Source organism: Helianthus annuus, chromosome 10 (genome assembly GCF_002127325.2).
Source record: "Helianthus annuus cultivar XRQ/B chromosome 10, HanXRQr2.0-SUNRISE, whole genome shotgun sequence".
NCBI lineage: Eukaryota > Viridiplantae > Streptophyta > Magnoliopsida > Asterales > Asteraceae > Helianthus > Helianthus annuus.
The window spans coordinates 31,879,629-31,891,644 of record NC_035442.2 but is presented as its reverse complement, the minus strand read 5'-3'; the positions used below and the strand labels follow the sequence as shown (position 1 = coordinate 31,891,644).

Below are 12,016 nucleotides of genomic sequence, written 5' to 3'. Positions count from 1 at the left end.
AAGAAGCATGTCCCGAGCGGGTCGGTACTTCTACGGTGATGAACACGGATATGGCCACACCTCGTCTTCTTCACCCGAATCCTAGACCTGCAAATAAGAAGAGAGAAACGTGGGCAATTGTAGAGACGGCCGGTAGAGGAAAAATCCCCTATTTCCAGCTACAAAAGTGTTACCCTCTATCTCATCCCCTAATGAGGAGGTGAAGACCTCCTTATATAGGAGATATGGGAAAACCCTAACCTCAATGGGCCAGGCCCAGTTAGGGGTTGTCTCTACGAGCCCACAGCCTAGTGTAGTATAAACTACAATGCGCTGGGCTTCGCGGGTTAGTACACAATAATAATATATAATTAATATAAAAGTGATAAATAGCAGAAAAGTCCGACCGTTCGGGTCGGGTCTAGTACCATACCTCGTCATCTATTAACACCCACAATGTTATACATTATATTTTTTTTAGAGTCTAACACACATCTAGCAAACCTACTTTTAAATCTACACTAGTGTCTATCATGATACTAACATGCTCACTCACTTGAAAATAAACACATTTTTTAAAAGCCAGAATATATTAATAAACACATCCAAATCCAGCAAGGAGCTAGAATAGGTCAACACCCCCGGAAAAAAACGACATAACTCAAAAATCAATTTTACACCAGTTTGACCATGATAATGTTTTGTGTTTTGAGCGATTTTTCACCGACAAAAAACCCTACCGTTTGAAGTCTTCCAAAAATCTTATGATAGATATCAACTTATTGTAGAAAACCCGATCATTTCTAGCCTTCCAAATAATCGCTCAAAAGTCAAAACACATTTGCTACTGTCTAGACACATTAATACCCCTAAGCTACAAACCCGTATATAAGATATACATGGTTTGTTAAAAGTTGAGGGGTAATAGTGGTTAAAGCTACATCTTATCTACCTCCATCAACTCTTTCTTTTTTCTCCATCACATATGCCAATGTTTCAAGATTGATATTTAGGGCACAACAAAACCCCCAATTTCTCCCCCTACCCAACTGCAATTACTTCATATTCACACTTCAAGATTCTTCTTTTTTGCTTTTCCCATTTCTTAATTCCAAAAATCAATGCATTAATATTTTCTTTTCGCTTTTGATGCCCAAATTTCGGTGCTTTTTCGCTCCAGAACATCCAACTTTTCGATGAATTTCGCTCCAAGGTATTCCTATTTCGATTTCAATGCTATTAAAGATTGCACTTTTGTAAATGTTTCACGTTGATTTGTGTATTGTTTTGGATTCAGGTGACGAAATTGACGATCGAATTTGGTGGGGTTGACTGTTACTGTTTGTTATCTGGAACCCTAATTTTGTTTAATTAGAATCAGGTTAGCAAAGTTTGCATGCTTGATTTAGGGTTTATAATCGGTTTGCTTGAATATTCATTATCAAATGATGCAGTTTAATCCCCTTTTGATATTAAGAAAAGGGTGAAGCTATAGCCTATAGGTGGTGTCATCATACGGCTGTATGACGTGGCGAAAATGGTCATACGGGCCGTGTGAGTGTGTGTTGCGAGTCAGTCACTTTTGTGTCTGTATATGAATTGATGAGATTAACTCACACGGCCCGTATGATTTGCCAGTCTAACAAGCCATGCGATCGCTTATGGTCATACATATGACATGGCGAAAATGGGCATATGGGTTATGTAACTTTGTCGGTGTGAGTGTGCGTTGTACCGTCAAGTCACTTTTGTGCTGTCAACCGGGCATATGACATGTCGAATATGGTCATACAGGTCGTGTAACTTTTCCAATGTGAGTGTGCGCTGTCACATCAGTCACTTTTGTGTCTGTATACCAAGTCATATGGCCTGTATGTTTTGCAAGTCTATAAAGCGATCCCGTATGACATGTCAGTGGTGTCTGGATAGTGTGTCATGCTGTTTGTTTAGCTTCACCCTCTATTAAAATAGCCTCAAATACAGAATCTTTAGTGATTGATCGACTGCTCATTATCATTCTGATTCTAATCTGCAGACATGGATGATGCATCACAGATATGCGCCCTGTGCCGTAGAACACTTTCATCTGAAACCGACAGTATTGATCTTGATTCAATCACCATATGCGGGGACTGTAAGTTTTTGTTGCTAGAAGAAAACGGCACTGGCGCCCCATCACAACACGTTCCTCGTACGAATCCTAGAATACGACGAACACGGTACAACAACAATAGTTCAGAATCAATCGAAGATATGTTTTCACACCAGTTTTCAACCGTGATTAATTTAGCTAGACAAAACCAAACTCCTGTTTCCGACACAAGTGCCCGTACTACCCCTAGCGGTTCTAGGAGATGGAGGCGAGTTGTTTCGGATACCGAGAGTGACGGTTTCGATTCTGTTAATGGAGATGGTGATGTTGTGTCTTTTGGAGCTTATGATGATGATGATGGTTCGGATGTTTCTGTTGATGTTCGTAGTTATCTTGGTGGTGATTCGGATACCGATATAGACCCGATGCATGCTGGTTTGAACCGGTGGAGTTCAGATGACGAATGGGAAGAGGTTGAAGATGGTGAAAACGATGAAAACACTCTTGGATCTTTGATAGCTAGAGTTCATCTCCAGAGAACAATGGCGTACGATGATCAATCTGGTGAAACCGGGGGTGGCATTCGCGTAAGAATCAGTGAAAGACGGTTAGACCCGTTTGGCAACATGGTTAACGATCAAGAAACGTCAGGTTATGTCGGGAATTCTGGAGATTATCTCGATGCAAGAAGCTTTGAAGAGCTTTTGGAACGGTTAGCCGAAGCGGATAGCTCAAGGCGCGGTGCACCACCCGCGGCTCAGGCGTTTGTAAATAATCTTGACCATGTGGTGGTTACTGATACCGACCATAACGGTTTGGTGTGCGCCATTTGTAAAGACATGCTGACAGTTGGAACCATGGTTAACCACCTTCCTTGCTCTCATGTTTACCACCCTTCATGCATTAAACCGTGGTTAAGCTTACACAACACTTGCCCATTGTGTCGGTTTGAGTTTCCGACTGATGACGTGGACTATGAGAACAGTAAAGAAAGCGTTAACCACGGGCCTGCGGTTCAAGAAGTTCAACCGGGGTTGGAGGATAATACCGGTTTTGAAGAGGACGGTGGTCGAGAAGTCTTGAATAATGAGTGTGGTGGAGAAACGGGGGGAAGAAGGTGGTGGTTTGTGGCGGCACCGGTGGTGAGTTTGGTGGGGATTGGTCTTGCATTGTGGCTGGGCAACCCTGGTGCTATTAAGAGTTCCGGTTTAAGGGGGGATAGAGGGAGGAGATGGTGGGGTCTTTTTTAGTTTTCGAGGTATAGGAGTAATAATAATGAGTTTGTGGTGTTGGTTTGTTGTTTTTTGTTTGTCTGTTGTTTTTCATGTTGTGGTTGTTTTGTGCAACAAGATGAATGAATGAATGGTTGATGAGATTGAGTATTACACTATTACATATGCCTATATAATCATATTTGAAAAAAAAAAAAAATCGCGTATGTAACCATTACTCGCGGATCATTTTATAGTATGTATTATTACAAAGCGTAGCACGTATCAGGGAGATGAAAAGTCATCTTCGGGATACAAGTGTTAGGGGTGTTTATGGTCTGGTTTTGAACTAATAGTTGAAACTTAAAACCACAGTTTAGGCTTTATTGAGCCGTTATATAAAATGCATATTATATTATATAAAAATAAAAAAGCTGTCCGAAAATACATAAGACATATTCACCCGAATGAGAAAGATAAGTACTTTTAAACCGCTAACGTTTAAACCGCTAACGAAAAAAAGGATAAAATAAATAAAAAGGATACGAGAAATAATTAGGGCGGCAAATTGGGGATAGAGGGACTTGAACCCTCATGATTTTTGAAATCGACGGACTTTCCACTTACTATAAATTTCATTGTTGCCGGTATTGACATGTAGAACGGGACTCTTATCTTTATTCTCGTCCGATTTCATCAGTTATTCAAAAGATCTATCAGATTATGCGTGAATGCTTTGATCAATGAATATTTGATTCTTTCTTCAATATGGAATCGATTCATACCAATTCTTCTATGTATAAAACATAAGCACTTGCTGCAAAATGAAAACAATTATTTTAGCAAAATGCAAGTTTCCATTAAACATTTGACATGTGCTTACAATAGTTAAAAAATACTTGGTTAAAAAAATCCTCAATTCTAGGTTTTAAATCCTCAATATTTAAAATCTTCCAGTCGAGTCCGGTTTTCTGTAGTCCATTTTCGGTATAAACTGCAAACCAAACCGGTTTAAAAATTTCGAAACCGACTAACCAAAAACTTTTATAAAAACCGACCAAAAGAAACAAACAGGTGACCGGATTCATGGTTTTAAACCAAAGCGACCCCTAAATAAATAGACGACCAAAGATTAGCGTATTTAAGAATTAAGACCATGCGTGTTAAGTTAGTTGTTCTGATCATGTATTAATAATAGACCCTGAAAATGACTAATGTGATGATTTTCTCTTATTTTTGTAGGGAATTATAAACTTGTAATGTAAGCACAAAAGGACAGCAAAAAGAGAGTACCATCATCAATCAAACTTGTGTAAGGACAAGAATGCAAAGGACAATCTATCATCACATAAAACTTGAAACATGTGACATATATTTCGTTTAATCGGTCATAAAAAGAGAAACGATGCTTCCTACTTAGATCCGCCCCTAAGTGTGTATAATAAGATGAAATCGATAGGAAAAAGAAATCGATTCAGCTGTTTGATACAAACACATAATCAAATCTATTCAGTTATTTTGGGACAAATTGAATTATGTATTGGCATTTCACCTGAAAATAATTAATTAATTAATAATAGTCACACAAGGAAATGTGGCTTTCCAAAAAAAAAAAAAAAAAAAAAATCATAGCAAAGAAGAATAATAATAATAGTGTAACTAACATCCATGGCCATGTGACAAGTAAACAATGAAGAGAGGCTTTACATACACTCTCCATTCATCTCTGTTTCTCTCATTGTATTACTATCAACAAATTCTGCATGATTTGATACTTGTAACGACCCCGAGTAGCCTCGTTTCTCCCAATTTTTAAAAACCGAATCTAGAAAAGGATGTTTAAATACAAAACAATCCAACCCGCCATTGATATGATTGCGAAGATATGAACCCAAAACAAGATGGCTGCAGCCTCTCTCCCACACCCTCTTAAACTAGCAACAGCACCTGCATACACATGAGAATCAACTTTTGACTTTTTTTGGTCAACGTATATAAAATTCATCAAGGTTTTTTGTAGGTGTCTAAGTTGTAAAAATCGCTAGGCGCTAGTCGGCTGGAGGGGTACGGTTAATAGGGATTATTCAGGATTGGGATTTTATATGTAATTTTCAGTTTTTATATGTATACACACAACACACATTTTTATATGTATTTTTTTAGTAGACGTGTTTTCACAGCTTCTTCGAAACATGTTTTTTCACAGCTTCTTCGAACCATATTTTCATATAGATATGATTAATTTCCGGAATTTACAGGTTTTGGTCAGGAATCACTTGATAAAAATTACTGACTAATTGGCCGGCTAGATAAAAATTACTCGGTGAACCTCCGACTAGCGATTAATCGACAACTAATCGGAGGCTAGTCTGGATTTTTACAAGATATTGACATTAGTTCTACATGTATATATGCACGCCAGAACCACGTTTGACTTTTTTTTTTTGGTCAAGTGTCTAACGACACATATGTAGCCATTGTGAGTACATAAAGTTTTGACTTTCTTTTGTCTAATGTATATATACGTGTAAGAATCAAGCTTGACATGTTTTTTTTTTTTTTGGCCAACGCCTACAAAATCCATCAAGAGTTTTGGTGGGTATCCGATAATACAGATATAGGCATTGAACGTAGATTATACAAAAAAAACAAGTTTTTGACTTTTTTTGGTCAATTTCAAGAAAATCAAAGAAGAATTTGGTGGGTACCTGATAATACTGATGTAGGCATTGAATGTTGTAAAAGAAGAATGAATCTGAACATTTTATCATCAGGTGGAAGAAATCCAAGTTTGTCGGCTAATGTCACGATGCCCAATCCAGCTGGTGGAACCAAAACTAATCGCGCAAAAATAATCGCAGCAGTTGTTTTTAGTCCTAGTTTTGAACTCCCGGGCCCTGCATTATATCAACAACAAAAGTCAACATTTTTCAATATTCTTATCGCAACATCAAACGACATCCAAACACTATCTTCTGATTATCACTTTAAAAGATCGGTTTAGCTAGGAAAGACATACCATCTGTAAGATTGCCACCTAATGCCAACAAAATGCAAGGGATCATAGCATCCCTGATACAAAAAAAAAAAAAAAAAAAAAAAAAAAAATCATTATGTGATTGAATAATATTATGGAATGGTTAGATTTTTTTGGTTAACGAGCAAGAAAAAGGAAGAAAAAGAATTTAAAAATGATATTTCTTACCCAAGAATCAAGCAGCTATCAGTGAAGAAGTATAGTGGTGCATCAGGAGTGAATATCATATTCTTCAAAAATGGTATACATCCTAGCACAATAGCCAATATCTACAACAAAAAATGATTAACAAGTGTTATAGTAATTATTAAAAAATAAACACGTTTCAAATTAAGCCTTGCAAAATAGACGGGTCAGGTCAAAACGGGTCGTTTTAAAAAAAAAGTATCAATTAAAGAATGGATCGTGATTCCAAAGCGTATATCAAATAAATGAATTAAAAATTAGTGTAATTTGTGTATTTCAAATAAATAAGCAAAAGTACTTACAGATGCAATAATAGGAGGTTGGACTATTTGCTTTAACTTCAACTTCTCATACCAATACTTCAAGAATTGCTTTATCTACAAAAAAAACAAGCAAAAAGAAACGGCGTTTTATTAATATGATAAAAGGCGTATAACGTATAACGTATTAACATCCACCTAAAGTAAAGATCAAAGCAAATTATAAGTTCTCACCTTCCCATCTTTGGGTAAATCTTCATTTATCGGTTCGGGCTCTTGAGTAAGCAAAGGTACTTCTTCAGGGGGGGCGTTAACTTTTGGAGTGTTTTTTACCGGGAGTTTATCTTGTTCGATAACGTCAAAAGAACCTCCAGGAGGAGGTGCAAGCATTTGAAATACATATGTGTAAAGGACAATTGCCCCTACCTGAATAAAAACATTAATTACAAACATATTAATGTTACTGAATCCCGTGGGATAGAGGTAAAGCTGTTAAGAGTACACACCAAGCGTAAAAAAATCAAACTAAAAGTATAATGATATTTCAAAACAAAATATAGCTTACCCATTGCCCAAAGGAGATGTAGGCATTTCCATCTTGGGCACATTTTGCAGAATCACCAAACGGGTTTGATTTATCGCGACATAAAGCTGCAATTAGGACTAGTGGAACATTTCCGATATTTCCTGCAAGTAAATCACTCGACATAATAAATACAACTGATTATTATAATTAAAAAAAATTAAGAAATAGCAATATTTACCTATGCCAACGTGGACGATGGTAAATTTAAAGTACGGGTATGGTGGACGAACAATCAACGCAACAATCAACCCTATTATAGAACCGGATATGGTAGCCAGCACAACATTAAAAGGGATGAACCACCTGTAAAAGAGCAACTTTGTAAATAATTTATCCAAAATGAACATTAGTCAAAAGTAATAAAACTAAACTTAAATCTTACCACTCAATCATTTTTTCAAAAGTGATGGCTTGTCCAAGTTGAGAGAATATCAAGCATGGTAATAGTAGTGAAAAAACCAACTGCAAATAAAATTAATAATTAATTAATTAAATTTACGCCATAAATTAGTGTTATATATACCGAAAATACAAAGTATGACCAAGATAACTCGTTCCTAATCGCCCTTTGATACATCAACATGTTTTAATTATAAGGTCATAAATAGAACATTAGAATGAGGTTCATGATCCCATTCAGCGAGTTTTTAGTATCGCGTTTTGAAAGATAATATTTAATTACAATGTATCCAAATCACAGATGATAATTTCTTTTGATTATAGTAAAACTGATTCTGATTATTTAGGTGTCGAATAATATAACCTCTTTATAAGTAGCTACAACAAAACTGATTTTTATTTGATTATCATAGCTTCAAACGACTGTGCTTTATTACAGTTGACGAAATCTTTTTCTTGTGTATCTGTTTGAAGCTAAATCAAAATTAATAAAAATATATAAAATAAATTAACATATATGTATGAAAAAAAGGATGAATAATTTTACCCCATTCAAAAGCTTTCTTCCACTTGCAGGCAAAATGTTTATATACTTAGAAGCCATCAAGAACCCCAAAAAACACATGGTAAAAACTTTGGCAATCGGTAAAACCGCAATCTTGATCGAACCCAACAGTGATTCTCCGCCCCCTTGGGTACCCAACAGAACCTCTGATAATAACCTGTGCATTTTGACCTGACTCAAAAAGTCAAACCTAAGAATTTAACTGATTTCTCTCTGTCAAATTGAGCAGGAACAGAAGAAAACTGCCAATTTAATCCAAGTTTATAAACCACAATTGCTTGTTGGAAGCCAAACTTCAGAATTCTCCACAAATCTTTGACTCTGCAGTCCAGATTCAAGTGAAATTAAAAGCCAAACATAGCCAAAAGTCAAAATCTTGAAAAGTCTAGAGTACCCCATAATTTCAGATTTTGAAACAATATTGTACCCATTAAATCCCTAAACATTAGGAAGAAAAAAAGGCGTGATATTTAATTAATCTATCTTTCAAAAAAAAAAAAAGAATTAAATAAATAAATAAAAAATAGCAAATTAAGAGAAATTACACAAACCCAGATGAGAATTTATCCCCTAAAACATGAAAAACAATAAACTGGATTCAAATATGAAAATCATAATATAAAAAAAACAATTTGAAAAATTACCTCATCAAGCTTTTATGAAGAAAAAAGCCAAGAAATTGAATTACTTAATCTTGAATTGCAAAATATATTAACAAAACACGAGAAATTACACAAACCCAGATGAGAATCCATACCATAAAACATGAAAAACAATAAACCGGATTCAAATACACAAATCACAAAATTCCCACTTACATATTCTTAAAAAAAAATATCAAGAAACCGAATTTATTAACCTTAAATAGCAAATAAAACTAACAAATCAATAGAAACAGCATGAACCCAGATGAACATCACTGTCATGAAACGTAAAAACATTAAATTGCATTCACTCATGCAAATTAAACAACTCCCACTTACAAGATTTACAGTTTAATAAATAATTAGAGATGATAGAAAGCTAAAAACATAAAGGAGATCTTTACCGATAAGTGAATTGTTGTAAAACTGATGATCCAGGAGAATATAAACCTAATAATTTTACAGAGTTGAAATAGAAACGAGTGGATGTGTAGATCGATACCTCTAGGCTTAATATACGCCCGACAAAACCGAATATTGTTTCGTAAAAGATAAAGTCATAAAATTTAAATAATGATAACGGATTCTTCTGGTATTTATTTATATACATACAAAAATAAAAAACTAAAAAACAAAAACACGTATTTAATCAACTAATTTATATTTGTGTTTATACACAGATTAATAACAAAGCTAAGTTGAAAAACATATAAATGTTTACATAAACTGATAAATAAACAAGATTGTATTACCGTGTTACGTGTTGTAGTTATGTAAATCTAAAAAACAATTCTCGCTTTTGTTATTTTACTCATTCGTATTTTGTTTCTTAATTTAAATCATTATATTTATGTGTAATTTAAAAAATATTTTATCTTAAAAAATCTTTTTATAAATCTTAAATCATTATTTTAATATTTGATATTTCTTTTATTTAACTAGCATAATACACGGATTCTGACCTAATATATAATGTAAATAGTGTGAGGTTCATAGGGAACCTCATAAAAATGAGCAACTATGCATGTAACATGTTAAATATATCATAAAAATCAATCTAATATGTAAAAAAATATGTTTAAAAAAAAATCAGATTTTTCATATAAAGATGTGTAGAAGCAATTCTAATAAAAAATATTTTTGTAAAAACCTACCCTTTTTAACTGTTTCTAGGCAATTTTTAATTTTTTTAGTTTTTGAACTTTTTTATTAAAAACTTCTATGTGTAGTTATATGGAAAAGCTTCGAATTTTTTTAAAAATATTAATTTTTTACATGTGAACTTGGATTTTTTATGATATATTTAACATTTTTTGAGGTTCCCCATCAAACTCACCACTAATATATTTAAATAAAAATGATAATAATCATATATCCTTTTCTAAAAATAATAAGTCTGATTAAAAGGAATATTACTTCATGCTGATCCCGATATTCCCGTTATTATATGTTTGTTAGTTTCTTTGTATAATTTTAAGTTTTAATTATCTATTCATATTTCTCTAATAGATCTAAAATATTGATATTTATATCCACCTCACAAACCTTACTACCTCTTTACAATAAAAGGTAAATACATACTGAATATATTTAAACCTTTTTGACATGACAATAATACAATAAAAGGTAAAAACAAACTGAATATATTTAAACCTTTTTGACATGACAATAATATTATATCACCGCTGTATTGTTCATAATTTAATTTAATATATTTATTAAGTATAATATAAAGTTGCACAGCAGATTTGTCGGTTATTAAAAGTAAACTAAAATCCAACTAATAAGATATATTATTTTACTCAAGGGTGGAGAGTATAATCAAACAACTTAGGGTGTTTTAGTGAAATCCTACCCAATAATATTATGTCATGTCAACTCCCTATTTTACACTCAATCACTAGGTATAGTCAAACACCCCTCAATTAAAAAAAAAAAACTTGATTGGTCTCTCCTCTCTCCTCTCCTCTCAAACACATCGGTGAACACTCACCGAAAATGGCAACCTCTCTCCTCCTAACCGATTTCCCCCAAACCGAGGGTATAGTCACCGAATCGATGACTCAAGTCACCGCACAAGTCCCCGAGGGTTATACCCTCCACCCTAAGACTGTAATGTAACCTTACATTTCTTTAGTCTACATATATGTGAAAAATTATTATAAAAGAAAAGAGTGGTATAACAATGGACCAAATCCTTTTTAAATTGCTAAATGTAGCACCAAGAGGTCCTTTACCATAAAAGGGTGGATGGGGGAATGTTACATCAAGAGGGATATGCTACGAGATCATAGTAGCAATAAGTGACCCCCCCCCCCCCAATGGGACCAGTGCCACATCACCGCCCGTAACCATCAACACTGAGTCGATCTAGAATCCGAACGTTGCAATGAACCTGTCAAACGGGAAAAAATAGACGTAAAAATGTTGAACCACACATGAACGTTGCGTCATGTTAACTCGCGAAGTTTTGAACGAAACATAAAGAGATATGTAAAAACGTTGAAGCATACACGCATGTTGCTTCCTTCCCCTGCGTTGCGGCGAGGGGACGTAAAACCGTGCCACTAAGCACCAATGCTACACCACCGCTAGTGACCACCAACACTGGAAAATATCGTAAAAACAAAATAAACAAAAAAGGAAAAAAACAACACTGAACGAAAAGCAGAAGTAAAATCGTTGAGCCACGGACGCCCGTTGCGACGTGTTAATGCAAAGAAATTAAAACCAGAAACTTAAAACATATAAAAGAATAACTAAGTTGATCTAGGACCGACACGTTGCAACAAACCTGTTAAATATGGAAAAATAGACACGTTGCAATGAGCCTGCAAAGGGGAATAAATAAATGAAAAAACGTTGAACCTCACATGCACGTTGCGCGTATTAACTTACAAAATTTAGAACGAAACGTAAATCGAGAAACTTATAAAAGATGAAAAGTATAGAGGAAAAAAAGTTGAAAATAGAAAAACATTAAGGTTAAATTGAAAAAGATAAAAAGCTTTGGGTTAAAAGGGTTAAAATGTAAAAGATAAAAAACTTTTGTGTTTA

At 34.4% G+C, this 12,016-nt stretch overlaps 2 protein-coding genes across 2 annotated transcripts; one reads left to right on the top strand and one right to left on the bottom strand.

The window, feature by feature from the left end:
* The first annotated feature begins 899 nt into the window (after positions 1-899).
* Positions 900-3,464, top strand: LOC110884390 (E3 ubiquitin ligase BIG BROTHER-related). Its single transcript, XM_022132100.2, has 3 exons — positions 900-1,192; positions 1,277-1,360; positions 2,015-3,464. Exon 3 carries the CDS (start codon positions 2,017-2,019, stop codon positions 3,319-3,321), a length of 1,305 nt encoding a protein of 434 aa, XP_021987792.1. The 5' UTR covers positions 900-1,192; positions 1,277-1,360; positions 2,015-2,016; the 3' UTR covers positions 3,322-3,464.
* Positions 3,465-4,828: 1,364 nt separating this feature from the next.
* Positions 4,829-9,507, bottom strand: LOC110884391 (protein PIN-LIKES 6). Its single transcript, XM_022132102.2, has 11 exons — positions 9,364-9,507; positions 8,298-8,636; positions 7,734-7,813; positions 7,530-7,654; positions 7,331-7,452; positions 7,000-7,191; positions 6,808-6,882; positions 6,488-6,588; positions 6,302-6,354; positions 5,991-6,179; positions 4,829-5,229 (listed from the first exon to the last, which is right to left on the bottom strand). The coding sequence occupies exons 2-11, from the start codon at positions 8,478-8,480 to the stop codon at positions 5,108-5,110; spliced, it is 1,242 nt and encodes a 413-aa protein (XP_021987794.1). The 5' UTR covers positions 8,481-8,636; positions 9,364-9,507; the 3' UTR covers positions 4,829-5,107.
* Positions 9,508-12,016: the final 2,509 nt, after the last annotated feature.

Bases quoted from the DNA above. Each gene is read 5' to 3' on its own strand.
- LOC110884391 (XM_022132102.2), bottom strand. From the start codon at position 8,480: ATGCACAGGTTATTATCAGAGGTTCTGTTGGGTACCCAAGGGGGCGGA. The intron at 7,453-7,529 runs GTAAATATTGCT...ATTTACTTGCAG, and splicing joins CATCGTCCACGTTGGCATAG to GAAATATCGGAAATGTTCCA. The intron at 6,589-6,807 runs GTAAGTACTTTT...TTTTTGTTGTAG, and splicing joins AACCTCCTATTATTGCATCT to ATATTGGCTATTGTGCTAGG.
- LOC110884390 (XM_022132100.2), top strand. From the start codon at position 2,017: ATGGATGATGCATCACAGATATGCGCCCTGTGCCGTAGAACACTTTCA.